This window comes from Podarcis vaucheri (genome assembly GCF_965113315.1).
Source record: "Podarcis vaucheri genome assembly, chromosome: 10".
NCBI lineage: Eukaryota > Metazoa > Chordata > Lepidosauria > Squamata > Lacertidae > Podarcis > Podarcis vaucheri.
The window spans coordinates 20125620-20144539 of NC_138748.1; the positions used below are offsets into that span (position 1 = coordinate 20125620).

At 44.8% G+C, this 18920-nt stretch overlaps 1 protein-coding gene across 2 annotated transcripts in view; it reads right to left on the reverse strand.

The window, feature by feature from the left end:
- Window positions 1–891: 891 nt before the first annotated feature.
- Window positions 892–18920, reverse strand: part of CAV1 (caveolin 1) — a 32069-nt gene continuing 14040 nt past the window's right edge. For both annotated transcript variants that reach the window (XM_082239900.1, XM_082239901.1), the window contains exon 3: window positions 892–5132. In XM_082239900.1, coding sequence (XP_082096026.1) covers window positions 4791–5132 — 342 coding nt within the window. In that variant the 3' untranslated portion in view covers window positions 892–4790. The remainder of the gene's footprint in view (window positions 5133–18920) is intronic.

The following is an 18920-nucleotide window of genomic DNA, read 5'->3' on the forward strand; positions in this document are numbered from 1 at the left end:
AGTGAAGGAGAATGGTAGATAGAAAACAGATAGGATGAGTAACAATCAAAATTATACCTAAGATTTCCCCCCATGGAAAATCTGAATTGATGTTTACTCCAATTCAGCTTTAAATTGTGGGTTTTTGTGGGCAAAATCCCCCCAAACGCTCATACATAGAGAGTTAAAATACAGACCTCTGCTTGGAAAGTGAGGGGTGAAAGGTGAGTGTGGATAAGCCCTAAATTCTGCTCATTTTCAATGAAGTTTACTCCCTATAGTTGGTGCGTTCAAGAGTAAAGTTCTAGACACAGCAGCGTTAAGCTAGCTTAGTCAAAGAATCTGCTGGATGTTTGTCACATCATTCAGGTGTCTGCTCAAAGCGATGTCTTTTAACTTTGCATTCACCACCATGAAAGATAAAGGACAAATATTTGAGCAGCAAACAAAATGTTTGAGTGATTGACGGATTGCCAAGAGAGATTTAGGGTGGGGAACAGGGCGAACTCAAGCAGCTGCTCTTATGTACCCAATAAAACAGTCTGGCAGTAACAGAGTAGACTCCCAAAAATGTTGGTGTTTTGCAAATGGTGAAGAGGTGCTTCTAAAGCTTCTGAAATAGTCAGTGGTACAGAGCTCCTTGCTGCCATTTGCCTTGAATGAATGTAGAATAAGCTCCCCTAAGAGAAATGGGACAGGATGGTATTGTGTCACTCGCAGGAGGAATTGTATGGGGAGGGCAAAACATGGCTGCGGAGGTTTTAAACCACTAGCTGTCAATGCTAGGGCAAAGCTTGGTAGCGCCACTGTATGGAGTTTTCGATGGATTGGCTTTCCCTTCCCACAGTAGGCTTTATGTTAAACTTTTGTTTGCAAGCAGATATTTTGAGGAAATAAGTATTCAGGCAAAAGTTTCTATTAAAACGGCTTTTATTGTGCAGATTGTAGCCTTGGCTGTAGAACATGCAGAATCAAAAAAAAAATGTGTCAGTTATTATACTTTGTAAGCATACAATAGCTATGTAAATATCTTGGATCAGCAATGTATTTGCATTTGGGAACTTTTTCTGGGTACAGAGTTTATGCAATCAATTTCAAAGTGATTTTCCTTAGGTAAAGACAAAATAAGATCTTGTTTTCATTATCACCAAAGGTGTGTCTCAATACTGCAAAAATATATATCTAATAGTACACTCTCGCTTATGTACATAGTAAAAATGTAAAACTATAGCCAGACCAGTGTTTGTTTTAAATGCAAGAAGAGAGAAATAGCTACTAGGCTTGCAATTTATGTGCCAAAAATAAGGGATCCCTCAAAACTTCTTCCTAATTTTTATAGACCTGTTAAAACAACTCTGCAGAAGTTATTTAGTATTACAGGAAATTCACTGGCATTTTCTCATCAGCTTCGGCAGTGACTTGCATCCTGAGTAAAAGTTGACTATATTTTCTCTGCCACTGCTAACTTAACAAGGTTTTGTGGCAAACAAGCACAGCCTGGGCCTTCATGAACAAAATGCATATAAATATGTAGAAGCTTTAGCATCTTTGCAACCAGATGCAAGTTGGCTTGGGCATCACAGGACAGTCCTCTACATGTAGTAGTTGCACTGAGTTCACCCCACTGAGTTCAGTGGGGTTACTCCTGAGTAAGCAGGTACAGGATTGGAGCCCTAGTATCCAACCGCCAACAGTACAATCCTGACCATGTCTACTCAGAAGTTAAGTCCTATCGAATTCAATGGGGCTTCCGTCCAGGAAAACAAGAGTTGAGATTACACCCTGTCTTTTCCAGGTGATGAACAAAATATGGTTACCCCATGAAATGGCACTGCACCTGTTGGAGGAACAGCACCTTTCCTAGTGCACTACTCACTGATTTTACGTTAAAAAGACAAAGCGAATTCCACTATTTAAATAACAGTGGGCACGTGCTCGAGGTTGTGTAAAAACGAAAACGAAATGTAAGGCTTTTAAAAAAGCTATTAAAATAGTGTTTCCTGTCAGAAAACCTGAACATCCCCTTACTGCAATAAACTCGCTTGTCTGAGATTAGAGCTGCATTTCCCCAGCAACAGAATATTCCTGGTTGAGTGCTGGGGAAATGTGATTTCCTTCAAGCAGGAATCCTTGCCTTTTGGAAAGATGCACAGATCCGTCCATTGTGTGATAAAACGGACACCACAAAGGCCACATTGGCTGAGTAACAATCGTTGACATGGTGCCTTCATGACATAGGAGCCAACTCCTAGGAGCTGTGGGATCTTCGCCCCCCCCCCAAAGTTGATGGGAAGTGCCATTCAAATAATGTGTGCACACCATCTCATGTGATTGATTATGCAGGTTGGGGATTACCTGTGCCCCCCAATATTTTATTCAAGTTGGCCCGCCTGCTTCATGGTGTTGCTGGGCTTCAACTCCCAGCACCCCTGGCCATTGGCCATACTGGCCGAGGCTGATGGGAGATGGAATCCGACAACATCTGGAAGGCACTGGGTTGACTATCTGTGCACTAGAGTCCAGTCTTCGTGGCACCTGGAAGATCAGTGAAATCAGCTGCATAGCCTGGGCTGCCCTGACTTCGGCTGCCATGGCAATGTGCATGTAGACACCCTGTGAAAATGATGGGGAAACCACTTTCAGAAAAGAAAACTGAGAGTGGTCTCCAGCAAGCCCTAGCGATGAAAGCTGCCTGTATATTGCAAGCTGGGCAGTGCTGGCTGACTACAGGTGCAGTTTTGCACAGGAGCAAAGCAACCTGATGCAAATGACACACTGGGCTGGGGGATAAACGAAGGCAGGGACTGGTGTCTGCAGCCAAAGTTGGCCTTAGCAGGGCTGGCCAGGAGGCGAGATTCAGACTCCACTTTTAGCAGTGGAATGTCTTGGTCCCAACGAACTTAATGGGGCCCACTTCTAAGTAACATGTTTAGGATTGTACTGTTTTTTAAAAAATGTTGAAGCATTCATATTGCATCAAGAACTATGCAAGGTATTATCACTAATAATGCTTGGCTGCCATCTGGAAGCTGCTACAGACTTTATGCAAGGTTGCAAACAAGCCGTTCACTGGGAATGACCCCCAGCAAAAAGAAGCTCAGGCTTTAGAATTCCTCAGTTTGGATACTTAAGGAAGTTTATCCCAGTTAACTCCACCTCACAGCTATTTTTTTAAAAAGCAGCAGCAACAAACAGATTTCTTGCAAGGCTGAATAAGATACCTTCTCACCACAGTTAACATTCATGGAGAGGGCAAAATCTCCAAGCTGGTCATAGCACAACATCATGTTGCAGAGGCTTTATTTCTGTCCCTGCCCCCCCCCCCCCCCCCGTCACTGACAATTTCACACAAATTATCTCCATGAAGACTTCCTGATTGATGTGTACAACTCAGCTTAGTGGGGGTGGGAAGGGGGGAGCAGAATCACAATGTAGTACATAATGCTAAAGCCACTCTTGCGGTGGATTAGTGTGAAGTAAGCAAAGCGTGAATGGACCAGCAACAAGCTGACCTTGGCTGAAGAGGGGATTTTAAAGAGAGCCCCTTGTACAAACAAACCAAACCAAAACACCCTTCCAAACCCAGTTCGTAGTTGTCATGACTGCAGGATCTGGACACACCTCGTCCCTCCGCTGTACTGTCGCCGTATCCTCTTGGAACCTTTTCTTGCACGTGTTGCTGAAAAGAGTACTTTGGCATGCAGTTAATAGTAGCTTGGGCGATAAATTATCCTTCGGTACAGGCAGCGCCGCAGAACATTTGCTGGTTTTACATGGGGACCCCCGTTCCAGAAAACAAATCCACAATGCATTTCTGGCTTGGATTCTGACCTTGGCTATTGACATCGGCCGGAACCACACCTTGATGATGAAGCATGTGTGGTGCATTCTTGCGAAGCTGCACATTCGATCCCGGGCAGATCTAGTGTGTCACATGCAAGATCCACCAATATGGAATTCATGCCATTGGGTTAGACGAACGGTTCCATATTCAAAGGCACTAAGGGGGCTCCTTGTGTACTCCTTTTAGTGACATGCGATAAAAATCTGCAATGAATCTGTCAGGAGGAACCACAAAAACAAATCAAAGGCGAAGCAACAGCTGTAGCGTCTTGTGGGCAGGGACAGCTGCCTGGGTTGAAGGCGCTATCCTGAAGGCATTTGTTTTCTCTCTGTGTCTCTCTCTCTTCACCATATATATATATATATTAGTTATTTACTTAGATCTATCTGTGTGTAGCAGTTAGATGTGGCCCACTACAGTAAAGCGCTACAGTCGACAGACAATACATCTGAAAAAAGAACATTCTTTTAAAATCTGCCAGTTTGTCACGTCCATTATGCTGCAATAGCTTTTAGATCCTTTTTATTTTTTTGTCGCTCACAGTAAAATCAAGGGCAGCGTTATAGCGCTGGAAAGCAATGTTTCGGTTCTTTATTTCATAGCGCTGTGAACTGAACTTGCAACAAATGAACGGAAAGGGTAAGCAGAACACGAGTCAGTTCGTCAAAGGGTCAGCAAAACAATAGGTAGCTAGGAATGGGAGAGCAGCAATTTTTATATTTGGCCTTTTTTAAAAAAATAATGCAGATCCCTCCTGAAAAAAGAAGGGAAGATATAATTCCAGGAGAGATTAAGTAGGGGGCAGATTTGGGCAAGTGATTCTTTGCTGCACTCAGGTTGGTTGCTTCATTAGATGACGTGTGTGCCAGTTGCTTTGTTCATCGTTGATGTAGCCTTGGGACTGGCACAAAAAAAAATATGGAGGGGAGGGGAGAAGACCCTCCCTTCAGGCTCCTCGAAACGTCAGTTATGCTTCTTTCCGTACTGTTGCTCTGATAGAGCTGAACACTTTGCCAATAGCCTCATAGAGCGGGTCGCAGAAGGTGTGGATGCAGATAGAATAGACTCGGCCGATGCACTGGATCTCAATCAAGTAGCTCCTGATGCAGGGCACCACTGCCCAGATGTGGAGGAAGGACAGAATGGCAAAGTAGATGCCCCAGATGAGAGCCATGGGGATGCCAAAGAGGGCAGACAGTAAGCGATAAAACCAGTATTTTGTCACAGTGAAGGTGGTGAAGCTTGCCTTCCAGACCCCATCGAAACTATGGGTTCCCTCAGGTTCGGCAATCACGTCTTCGAAGTCAATCTGCAGGTGAAAGGTGACATAAGTTCAGAAGGGAAATCAAAAACCGACAACCAAGCCTGCACCTATTCAAGCCATCAAATCTGACAAATAAAGGTAACAGCTATGCGACTTGATATCCAGAGTAACCTATATCAACACAGCACTCGTGTTTTAAAAGAGGCACAGGAGATGGAGTTGAGGCAGTGGCGTAGCGTGGGTTGTCAGCACCCGGGGCAAGGCAAGTAATTTGCGCCCCCTAACCCGTGGATTTGCGCACCCTAACCCTAACCCCCAGATGTTGCGCCCGGTGCACCCGGCCCCCCCTGCACCCCCACGCTACGCCACTGAGTTGAGGTGCTGGCACTAGGGAAAAGATTCGGAGGACCATGGCAGCCTTTACGATGGCTTACCATCTTGTCTTGCCTATATGCAAGCAGAGGTGGGTGGCTGGGTAGGATGCAGAAAGGTAGTTTGCTTTTTCAGTTGCTGCACTTTGAGTCACAAATCAGCCATAATCTGAGCAATTTCTGACGTTTGTACCAAACACTAGCACTGCCCCCCATCAAGCTCAGACGTTCTTCCTCCAAGTCCACCTGCTTTCTTACTTGCATCCAGTCCAGAGAGTGGCTCTGATTGTCTGCTTCCTCTGCCTTAATTTGTTTTGCCCCAAGCAAGCATGGGGATGGGGACAAAGTTATAATTAGTTTGGTCCACCTGTTATTGGCTCTGCCTCCATCTACAGTTGGCCATCGTGCTTTCCATGATACAATACAATAATCTTTATTGTCGTTGTCCCATATAGAACAACGAAATTGAAAAAATATACACCAGACATTCAAAACCAACAAGCCTGCTATTCCAGCTATCCTAGCCTGGTTAACCCCCTAAAAACTCTGATACCCCATAATTAAATACAACATACTCCCACAGAGACTACCACCAACCCACCAATGGATATCAACCACCACTGCATCTTGGCTAGGCTTTCTATTTTGGCTTAAAGTGAGCATTTCTTGCTGTTTTATGACCAGCATTTTTATGGCATCGCAGGGGTAAGGAATCTTTTCTTTCAGGGGGCACATGCCAGTGAAGGGTGGAGCCAGAAGCAAAAGGTAGTCATAGCAATGGATGTGACCAGTTCGTGTCAAAACCAGAGGGGCCTATGCACTAATAATAATAATAATAATAATAATAATAATAATAATAATAATAATAATAATAATAAATTATTTATACCCCGCCCATCTGGCTGGGCTTCTCCAGCCACTCTGGGCAGCTTCCAACAAAATATTAAAATACAGTAATGCATCAAACATTAAAAGTTTCCCTAAACAGGGCTGCCTTAAGATGTCTTCTAAAAGTCTGGTAGTTGTTGTTCTCTTTGACATCTGGTGGGAGGGCATTCCACAGGGCGGGTGCCACTACCAAGAAGGCCCTCTGCCTGGTTCCCTGTAACTTGGCTTCTTGCAGGGAGGGAACTGCCAGAAGGCCCTTGGAGCTGGACCTCAGTGTCCAGGTAGAACGGTGGGGGTGGAGACGCTCCTTCATCTCTCCCATCTGCCATCCAGGAAAGTAGAAGGCATCATCACCACCCAAGGACACAGGCCAGCCAGGGCAGGCATAGGCAAACTCGGCCCTCCAGATGTTTTGGGACTACAACTCCCATCATCCCTGACCACTGGTCCTGTTAGCTAGGGATGATGGGAGTTGTAGTCCCTAAACATCTGGAGGGCTGAGTTTGCCTATGCCTCAGCCAGGCCAAAGCACTCAAGGAGGGCACAGAAGAGAGGCAGTGAGGGGCATGGCCCAAAGAAAGGAGATGCGGCCTAAGGAGAATCCCAGGACTCAGAGTAAGTAGCCTAGAAGACCACATCTGGCCCCTGGACCTGAGATTCCTCACCCCTGCTGTATTGAATTCAATACAAACAGCTTGTGGCATGCCGTAAGTGTTCAAAGTATATGTTCATTTGATAGTTTCAGTGCTTTTTTCCCCCTAAAAAAAATGTTTAGTACTCCTCTCATTTTCCTACTCATATTGAAATACTGCCTCTCGATGAGGCCAAACTTATATTTACAAAATGTTTGGGGGTATGCGTACCCCTGCGTCGCCCCAGAAAAAGCACTGGATAGTTCATTTCATTTATTGTAGTAGTAGGCTGTGTGTACACTATGCGGTTGAAGCGCATTAGAGGCACATTCTTTCCCTTAAAGAATTGGGGCACTGTAGTATGTTAAGAGTTGCTGGGAACTGCAACTCTGTGAGGGGTAAACTACAGTTCCCAGAATTCTTTGAGGGAAACTGTGTGCTTTGTATGTCCTTAAAGGTGTGGTGTGTACATAGCCCCAGTGTATTCTGTCATGAAATGGCTTTTGTTCTGGTCCTTTAAACTTCAGGGTCCAGCTTACTTGCAAGTTACATGTAGTTTGGCCACTAGGAAGATCTACCCTTTGAGGGGTTCTTGAGTCCTTTTTTCTAACCAACAAAAGAAAAAAGGTATCCAAAGGAGTACATATTTCAGAAATGCCAAAATATCTACAGAGTCTGTCATAACATTTCTTTCTGCGAGAAAATTCACAGAAACATCTTGAAACAAAATAGCTCATCCACATATCGCACGAACGCATCTTTTGATATAATCCACAGCACAGGATATTTATTGCCGCCAAAATAACCAAATAGGGGAAGTACGTCAAGAAAAAGAAAACACAGAGACTCAGATCCACTGAACTATGCATGGATTCAGAGAAAACACGCAGGCTTTTCTGCCTCCTTTCCATTGAGGCTCCAACACACACACGCCAAAAAAATAAAATAAAAATTTAATGACCCCCTGCTATGCAGGAATCTTTCACCCAACATGGGGCTTGAACCCACAACCCTGAAATTAAGAGTCTCATGCTCTACCATCTGAGCTAAAGGCATTTTCACAGCAGCTGAGGTCAGAAAGCAGGGCTTTCAGACCTCAGAGTTCCAGAAAGCTTCTGCTGGGGATCTTCGTATTTCCCCAAAACAGCCCTGGAAGGAGCTGAATAGCAATACAGCTTACATGTCCTAGACAATTATTTACCTCCCTTATCACTTACCTTTCAACAAACATGGCAATCTAGAATAAACCTTGATATCCCACCTGTTATTCTGAAACAGGATTCTATCGCTAACATAATGGTAATTATTTCTTCTGAGCATTACAGACTTCAAGACATTTGATGAATAGGCTTTGTGGGAATGCAACCTGATTTCTCCCCACTAAGCAGATTCAACAATAAAGACTCAAAAGTCTGTATAAACTTGGTTGATGTCCACAGTGGTTAGTCTTGAAGGTGTGAACCGTACATGCTACTACATGTAGCCGCGACAAATCTAGTAGACAAATCCATCACTATGTTAGGCCACTTCTGAAATATTGTGTGTGTTGCATTTGTATGAGAGTGTCCGAATGTGTGTGAAGGCAGAGTTAGTGCCAGTGGCAAGCTTTAAAAAAACAAAAAATCAGTTTGTACACTGCACAATAAATGTGTGCAATAAATTTAGTCACTGTGATGATATATTCGAGGGGTTGAGGACCTATGGAAGGGTATTGTAGGCTAAGACTCATTCTAGGTTCATGTGTTGACCTCAGTAAAAATGCTGATTATTATTACTAGGCGCTGGGATGAGATCCTGCAAAAAGCCTCCTCTAATGTCAACTGAAGGCTCTTGGGGATGCTTTCAAAGCATTTTATGCTATCGTAATGACATCTTAACTCATCTAGAGGGACAAAGCCAATACAGTTAGTCAGGTCCCCCCTCTCACCCCAATACTGTACATCATGATATCATTCCATGATGGCCGTGCTGAAGAAAGCTTGATGGACCTGTCATCAAATCCTTAATGCATATGGTGGGTCACTGTTTTTGGCGTCAGTTTAGATAAGTGGTGTCAAACTGCAGGCAATGATCTAGTTCAGTTCTCTACCATCCAAAGCAGAACAGAGCATTTCAGTCAAAACAGCTGGATGGGGCAAAGACATGAGAGTAGTAAAAAGAAGCTTCTGTTCTCATCCTGAAGCAAAGTTCTTCACCCGAGGTACTATTTCTGGGTTAGCGGAGTCTGTAACCTGAAGCGTATGTAACCTAAAGCATCTGTAACCCAAGGTACCACTGTATTGTGTTCCCAGGCACAGAAGTATTAAATACTTAGTTCCTTTATATACCATGTAGTTCATGGTGTGTGTGTGTGTGTGTGTGTGTGTGTGTATTTCAACCGTTTTTAAGATTATGTCTGTTAATTGCCTTGGGGCATATATTTGGAAGGCAATTCTAAATTCTAATTCTAACAATGACAACAACAACAACAACAACAACAACAACAACAACAACAACAACATGTCTGAGTCCTATTCCTTATCCACCACTCCAGAGAAATAGCATATACTTCTGCTTGGTCGTTTTTGAGTTCCATTTCCAATCAATTTTCCAAGTAGCTATTAAAAACTTAATAGCTGCTTAATTGCATGCTGCTCATGCTCAGAGGTAGGCAGACACCTGTTCCTTAATAGTACATGTACACAGGGGAATTTGTTGATTCTGCAGCTTCCAGGAAATGTCGCGGAATGAGCACAACTCATTTGAAATGCTGTTTTGCATGTGTCTCTTCCATCCCATTTCTGCATTAGTCTGTGATCTTTTTTTGAAAAGTCCATATAAAAATCTACATTCATATCAATGTATGCATTACTAAACATGTTTTATTCTTAAAATAAACTTATGAATGCATTTTGGTGATTCTTCAAGCTGAGAGCTGTACCGCAAAACTTCAAGAAGTGTGAAATTCGAATGTGTTCCAGTTTGTGCATTCATCCAGAGGGTGCAAATCAAGTTGGTCAGCTTGAAAATGTGGAGAAAATGAAGCTCTCTCTCTCCTCACTCTAAATTGACCAAGGTAAACAACAACACACTCCATAAAAACCTTTTGCTGGGGTCAAGGTTTTTAAACGGTATGATCATCTCTTCTTCATCCACAACCCATTACCTGATCTCAATACTGGTTGGCTTCCTACCATTCAATTTGGTAATGCCACTTGTACAACAGCTTTTGTTCACGTTTGTTATAAGAAATATTAAAGCTTAGTTTTGCATATGGGCCCATTGCTCAAATGACTGAGTGTGTGTGTGGTGTTTTTTTTTAAATGAATAAATATGCAGCACAATCCTAAATTTGTTCAAAACCCTCTGATCTTAATAGAACTTTCTCCTGTAGAAGTGTGTTTAGGAGTGCAGCCAAAATAAAGGCCTCTTAGTCTTGGGGGGGGGGGGAGATCCACCAGAAAGCTGCAGAAGTTTAAGGAAAGTTTGAATTTTTGTTGAAGACCAGCAGGCCTATGCATTATAAAGTGAAAAGGGAAGGTATGTCAAAGAGAGGAATATTTCGATGCTGGGAATTCTTGCGCAGTTGCAATTAGTCATGCTCTCTTGAATTCAGCTGTAGTCTTCAAGGTGTTGGGATTTAGAAATCTTTGTAAAATATACAGAGTGGTGCCCTTGCAATGTAATTAAGTAGCAAACCTTACTGGGATTTCTGAAGTAAAATCCCAAAGTCCTGCCTCTCTACCACACTGCTATTGCTGCTAGCGGTTAGGTCCTAGATATTACTACCAAGCTTGCTATGCAAGTTTACTCCTGCTGCAATTTCCCCGTTCTAAGTAAGTAGAGGAGCCTTAGCCTTTTTGGAAGTTGGATGAAGAAAAGATAAATAGCCTCCCTGGGTTCTGGGTAGGTGGAGGAAATTAATCCTTCTTAAAGCTCCAATCCTATATACCTGGGATTAAGCCCCTCTGCCCCGAATGGGCCTTACTCCTGAGTAGATGTGTACAGGAATGCACTCTTAAATGTTTGCAAAATGTTATCTTCCACCATGCCATCATGATTAATCTTAGTTTCAGAGGAAATAAGGTAAAGGTAAAGAGACCCCTGACCATTAGGTCCAGTCGTGGCCGATTCTGGGGTTGTGGCGCTCATCTCGCTTTATTGGCTGAGGGAGCCGGCGTACAGCTTCCGGGTCATGTGGCCAGCATGACTAAGCCGCTTTTGGCGAATCAGAGCAGTGCACAGAAATGCCGTTTACCTTCCCGCCAGAGCGGTACCTATTTATCTACTTGCACTTTGACGTGCTTTTGAACTGCTAGGTGGGCAGGAGCAGAGACCGAGTGACGGGAGCTCACCCCATCGCGGGGATTCGAACCACCGACCTTCTGATCGGCAAGCCCTACGCCCACAGCGCCACCCGTGTCCCTTCAGAGAAAGTAGTGCTGATTAAAATTATATTAGGGATCCCTGTTTCCCTGAGGTCTCTGATTATCGGTGAATTAATTCATACCGTTTGTTGATGTCTGCCTTTACAGTATCTCTAAATTTACATCACAGATGGGGAACATGTGACTCTCCAGAGGTAGATGGACTCTAACTCCCATCAGCCCCAGAAAGCATGGCGAATGGTCAAGGATGACGGGAGTTGTAGTCCAGGAAAAATTCAGTGCTAAAGGTTTCCCCACCCATGGCTTCCATTAAAATCACCACCATTCTCTGAATGACTCTGTGTGTGTTTTAAATTCTTCATTGTTGAATAGGACCACCAGAGGATGCTGCTGTTTCTGGAAATAATAAAAATCTGTCATGTTCAAGGGCAAATAATGCATCCTCACATGCTTAATGACCCAAACTGTACGGCTGAAAACAGATAAGATTATTACAATAGGGAAAGATTTTATCACACTCGTGTTCCCATAGAGCTCAGTTTCCTTTTTGAAACAATTCACTTGGAGCAAATATGCATTGCTCATAAAATGACCACAGCTATGAGTCATGGAAGTCTTGTTGCAGGGAACAGGCAGCCAGGGGAGACAGATCAAAATTGGAATGCCACCAGCGAATGGATTCACTTTCCTTAAAAGGGGAGAAGTGGGTTGGGGGGCTTTTTCTTAGGCTCTGTGATTATATTATAATTACAAAGCCATTAAGGATCATTTGGAGAACCTTGTAAATTAAGCCTGAACTGAGAGGAAACAAAGAGCCTTACCACGAGGTGCCAAAAGCTACAGAGATTGTGGAGCAAGTACTGGAATGAGCCTGGTTTTTTTCTGAACAGAGATTTCCCCTTTCCTTTGGAACATACACATAACCAGCAGACATCCGGATGTTCAACTTATCAAAGGAACACTGCAGATGGAGAACCACAACAGGTCAACACCCACATATCTACGAAAGGTATCAAGTGCAGGAGAAGAATGTGGGATTGATTTTGGACCGAAGCATCTGCAGAGGGAAAAGCAGCCAGAGATCCAGTGGATCTGTGTTGTCTCGCAACCACACAATTGAGGTACAGTGGTACCTTGGGTTAAGTACTTAATTCGTTCCAGAGGTCTGTACTTAACCTGAAACTGTTCTTAACCTGAAGCACCACTTTAGCTAATGGGGCCTCCTGCTGCCGCCGCGCCACCAGAGCAGGATTTCTGTTCTCATCCTGAAGCAAAGTTCTTAACCTGAAGCACTATTTCAGGGTTAGCGGAGTCTGTAACCTGAAGCGTATATAACCTGAAGTGTATGTAACCCGAGTTACCACTGTATTTTGGCAAGGCGAATGCTAGCTGCAGCTGATGGGAGTTGTAATCCCGACTTATCAATCTATCGTTTCATTTGTATGCCGCCTTTCCAAAGTTAAAGCCATGCTTGAGGCGGCTTACAACATAAAAAAAATTACATCCCGGCCAACGTTAAAGTACCGTATTTTTTGCACCATAACACTCACTTTTTTCCTCCTAAAAAGTAAGGGGAAATGTCTGTGCGTGTTATGGAGGGAATGCCTACGGGTGGCATGCCTACGGATTTTCCTCCTCTAAAAACTACGTGCGTGTTATGGTCGGGTGCGTGTTATAGAGCGAAAAATACAGTAATCAGAATAACAAATAAACAAAATATCAAGAAGCACACAACCGTATCAAACAAAACCCGCCCAGGGACACCCCAAATCCAGAATTCTTGTCCAACAGCCTCAGCTTTTCTAGCTGGAGTCGTTCAGGGCCCCGACCCCTCAGGCCAGGTGGAAAACGGCCTGCAAAGCAGGGAGCAGGTCTTCCAGGACTCACAGCCAAAATGGAGGGCATTCGTTTGGCAAGGCTGACTTGCCTACACTTTAGGATAAATGCAGAGTATGCAGCTTCATCAGGTCTATTTTTTTTATTAAAAGAATAGTTAAGTGCAGCCTTTGCTTTTTATTCGGGCTGCAGTGCAGTTTAACTCTTCCCTCCCCAGCTTCAATACGGATGAAAATGGTGCTAATGGATGCACTAGGGTCAATTTTCGTTGGGATCACACTTGGGGAGGGGAGGGTTAAATCTACATTTCCCTGCATCCTGGAGTCTCATGCTTAGTATTAAATGTGGGGCCTGGAACCTGATGAAGCTGCACACTGCACATTTAAAGTAGCGTGTAGTTAGCTAAATATTTAATCCCGCATGCTGGTTTCCCCCAACATAGGTGCAGCCATGTGGCTGGGGTTGATGGGAGATGTAGTCGAAAAACTCTGGAGTGAACTAGGCTGGGGAAGACTGACCTACTCAATTCAGAGTGCTAGACATCAAAGAGCACTTTCCCTTATGGTCATTTGCAAAAAAAGGTCTTCTTTCATTTGAAGAAGGGGGTGTGATATCTGACTTAAAAGAAGGTGCAGCCAAATTGCATTTTGTCATAGGCTGCCTTTGCACCACACATTTAAAGCTCTCCAAATAACCCGGGACTGTAGTTTGTTAAGGGTGAGGGAAATTGTAGATCTACAGTTCCCAGGATTCTTTGGCGTGTGCATGTGCTTGAAATGCACGCTGCATAAAGGGACATTTATAACTTCAGCTCCGTTGCTGTCCTTTATAAATCCTAGCGTATGCATTTGACAGGCACAGACCAACCAAAGAATGCAGCACTTTCACCTTTAGCTGTGATGGAATCTTTCCTCCTTCCTATTTTGAGAAGCTGAACTTATCAGCCAGCACTTTGCTGAAAACTAAGAAAGCGCGCTAGATATAAACAAAGCTTTGGGCCATATTTATCTTTCGTGTAATTCATCCGAAACCCATGAACCCTACATCCTAGAAGATATTAGTCTCTCAAGTGAGGTCTAGAGTTTAGAGCCATTAACAGAAATGACCTGGAAGGTAGAAGGTCCTGAGAACTTTGAGGTTAGCAAGTTTATCTCTGTTTCAGTGGCATCGGACAAAAAATGCAGTCTTGTGTTCTTGTTTTAGCCATGCACAAATAAAGTCCAAATGCAGAATTCTCTTGTGTATTGTTTCTGTACCCATTTTCATTCACAGAACATCCATAAACTAGGAAGGCACATGCTCTTTCAATGTAACATGGTATGTACAGCGAAATATTTGGAGAGGTGCTTGCATTTGGGATCACACCTGCTATCCTGACTTAAAGGTAAAGGGACCCCTGACCATTAGGTCCAGTCGTGGCTGACTCGGGGGTTGCAGTGCTCATCTCGCTTTATTGGCCGAGGGAGCCGGCGTACAGCTTCCGGGTCATGTGGCCAGCATGACTAAGCCGCTTCTGGTGAACCAGAGCAGCACACAGAAACGCCGTTTACCTTCCCGCCGGAGTGGTACCTATTTATCTACTTGCACTTCGTGCTTTCGAACTGCTAGGTTGGCAGGAACAGGGACCGAGCAACAGGAGCTCACCCTGTCGCGGGGATTCGAACCGCTGAGCTTCTGATCGGCAAGTCCTAGGCTCTGTGGTTTAACCCACAGCGCCACCCGCATTCCTATCCTGACTTACAGCTGTGCAAACAGACTCTACGTACTATGTGAGTGGTGACCTTGCTTTTTGATTGGTCCCAGGTCACACATGCAGACCTCATAAAACTTTCCTTTAGGCATGTTCCCTTCCATGCATGGATAGAATGTGTGAAAAGGGAGCAGATTGCATCCACTGCCTCAATGGACACACATAGACCCTCACTGTCTCTTTCCATTATGCGGGGAAATTCCTCCTCTCCCACTCAATCAGTGCATTGAAAAGAATATGAGAAGAGGGCCAAGGTCCTTTGAAAACATTTATTTATTTATCTACAGCAAGTCCGCAACTTACACACATTGAATTCATGCGCATTCAGCTTTACGGACTTGGCAAATATTTTTTAAAAATTAAAAAGGGGGCAGAAGTCAGGGGGAGGGGGGAAGATGGGTAATCCCACCTGCCGCTGCACCCAATATGTTTTGGCTATAAAGTGGTACCTTGGGTTACATGCGCTTCAGGTTACAGACACCACTAACCCAGTATGTTTTGGCTATACTGTACTCTATTTTGGCTTTAGGCATGATCCCCGGAACGTAACCCCTGTGTAGGTTGAAGGCTTGCTGCATTTATTTAGTTATTTATTGCATTTGTAGCCCACCTTTCTTCTCCAAGGAGTTCAAAGTGGTGTACATGGTTCTCCTGCTCCTCATTTAATCCACACAAGAACCCTGCCAGCTGCGCTAGGCTGAGAGGCAATGCCTGGCCCAAGGTCACCCAGTGAGCTTCATGGCTGAGTGGGGATTTGAACATGGGTCTCCCAGGTCCTAGTTCAACACTCTAACCACTATGCCACACTGGCTCTACATGCAAGTGAGGAGCAGGGGGAAGGAAACTAGTGCATGACTATATATGCCACGTTGAGCGAACAGGACTATATAGGATGCCCTCAATCTAGTTTGCCTATGTGTGCTGAAAATTCTGTGGTGAGCAAACTGGAATCTGCGGGAATAGCTGCAACCTCCCCAAGCCAATCAGGGATGCCTATTCTTCTGACCTTCCCAGCAGCCTCTACTCTGAGCACAACTCTCTGACAATCTTTGTCCATTCCCTCTTGTATACTCAGAGCAGAAGCATGCATACAGGAAGTGGAACGGTGGTCTTGCTTTTTACCAATACTGGTGGCAGGTGCTTTCATGCTGGAATTCAAGACACAGCCCAGGCATTAAATGTTGCTTTCCAGACTCCAATACTGAAGCTGGATCTGGATGTTATACTGTAGTGGGAAAACCAGATGTGTGAGCACACCAACCTACTTTCTGGGCTTCTGGCATAGTGTCTAAAGGGATGTGTGGCATATACTCCCCTTGGACAGACATATGGGTACCATCTGCTTCGACAGATGGATGTCAACAAGCCATTTTTGGAGACTGTCCTGGGTGGGCCATTGGCCTTGCCCAATAAATTGCTGTTTTGACTTTTATGCACATGGTTTACACGTAGCTATAGCAAGCAAACATTTTCCTACGGGGTTATGACTCATGGGCATGGGCAGTGAAGTGAAAACCAGTACATAAGGGTTCAATTATGCTGGAAAAACCGAGGCATAAACAAAATTAGTCCTTGATGCTAATCAACATCGCTGCTGGTTCATTCTTTGAGGAACAATTCTTAACGTCCAAGATAGATAAAATTCTCACTTTTCTATCAGGGTGCCAAAGTAAAACAAGCAGCCCACAGATATTACCGATCTGGCCTCTGCATCAATCAATGAGTCAGCAGAGCTTAGGTGATTTTAGGAATCCTTGGATTTATGAAAGCTAAAAAGACAAATAGAAATATATTGTAATATGGCCTGTGAACTGAAGTTCCAAATCTATGTCTGGACATTAGTAAATCACCTGATTTTTAAAATATATGTGAGAACCTTGAAAACCGACATGCACACATGCAATGCCCTAAAGCACTTTTTGGGTGGAAATTGTGTGCTCAGAGAATGCACACAATGATGGGAAGGGAGCTCATAATGGTAAGCTGCACCCCAATTTATGCATATTAACTACACCAGATGTGGGGGACATCAGGCTTGAGGGGGGAGGGTGCCATTGCAATCCTCCAAGCTTTCCTGTCCGGCTGTTGAAAGTCTTTCCAGACCACATCCCCTCCCTAAGCCACACCCCCTATTCTCACACCACTCCCCTCTCTGCCTCTGCTCCACGCCCTCTTTAAGTGCATTTGCCTGGCTGGAATCGGTCTGGTCAATTTGCCGAGCTACACCTTCCTGTATCTGCTTCTGATCCAACCCTCTACTGCTATCTTGGAATTCGGCCTTCTGTTTGGCTCCACTCTGCACTTGTGCCTGGTGCTCTGGTCTTTGTCTGGCTGGCCTGTCTCTAGCCTTTCCGGTCCTTGCCTGTTTGTGCCAGAAACTGGCCACAGCCGCAGCCTGTGTCAGAGTTAGGCCAAGGCCTGATACAGGGAAACTGAGATGTTGGTGGATTTTGAAAACAATCTTCAAAACCTGTCATGATGCGATGGCTCTGTGCGTGATGGAGAAGTACCAATAGAGGATGTGCAAATAATTTCTGTATGTGTCCAGGCTCCAGGGCCTTGTGGTAACCTGACTCTGGATAGCTCAGCTGGTTAGAGCGTGGTGCTGAGAACGACAAGGTTGCAGGTTCGATCCCCGTATGAGATGGCTGCATATTCCCACATTGCAGGAAGGTCTCTTTGAATTCTACAATTCTATGTTGCAGGGGGTTGGACTAGATGACCCTCAAAGTCCCTCCAATTCTACAATTCCATGATCCAGGGCCTATAAAGCCAAGTGCAGTGCCTTTTCCCTTTTAGGTGATGCGTGCAATTCTTACAGGATAACAGAGCACTTTGCCTGCTAGGGGTGTGTCCACGGATTGCATTTCAAGCACGGGCTAGCCTACCTCACAGGGTCATTGTGATGGTAAAACGGGGGTAGAGAGAATGAGAAACAGTGGGGGCCAGCAGGGCTGCACATGTGGGGTTGTGTTGCTTTCTGGGCTTCCCAGCACTGTGTGTCACTGCTATTTAATGAGAGGCAGAAGGGGAAGGCAGCAGGGAGCCAATGAAGGTGCAGTGGGAAAGTCATTCCTTGCTGAGTGCCCTGCTCTGCCTTTCAGTAAAATAGCACACGGTGTTAGGAAGCTAGAAGGGCAACACAACCCCACCTGCTGCTACTGTGTACACTGCCTCAAGCTACTTAAATCTCTGCTGACTCCTGCAGAGATAAGGTCTGCGTTCCAGTCCCTGCGACAGGGTGAGCTCCCGTTGCTCAGTCCCAGCTCCTGCCAACCTAGCAGTTCAAAAGCACGTCAAAGTGCAAGTAGATAAATAGGTACCGCTCCGGCGGGAAGGTAAGCGGCATTTACGTGCACTGCTCTGGTTCGCCAGAAGTGGCTTAGTCATGACCCGGACGCTGTATGCCGGCTCCCTTGGCCAGTAAAGTGAGATGAGCGCTGCAACCCCAGAGTCATCCCTGACTGGACCTAACGGTCAGGGGTCCCTTTACCTTTACTGAGAAGAGAAGCTGCAATTATCTCACATACCCTATACTGAGCAAGGGAGTGTGAAAGGGGATTCAATTCAACAATTTCTGCTTATGTTCTATTTCTCAGCCATCCTTACAGGCTTGTTAAAGCATTCCCCCTAAAAACAGGAGAAAACCAGTAGCATAGCATGGGTTGCCAGTGCCCAGGGCTGAGCGGAGGGGGTGGGTAGGAGGGAGGTAAACGGATGGAGTACACGTGCGCATTCAGTTGCCTTACGGCATCTGCATCACCCAGGAGATCGCAGCTGCAGAGATAAGAAAAGAAGAGTTGCCACATTGCCTGGAGATGTTGCTTCTTGGTTTGCATGGAGAAGCCGTTTTCAACAGAACCCAGCAATGGAAGCATGCAGCTATATTAAGGCAGCACCGGGTGTTGAAATTTTGTGCCCCCTAACACTTTTGCACCCCGGGCAACTGCTCCTGTGGCCCCTTCCCACACTACGCAGCTGATTATCAA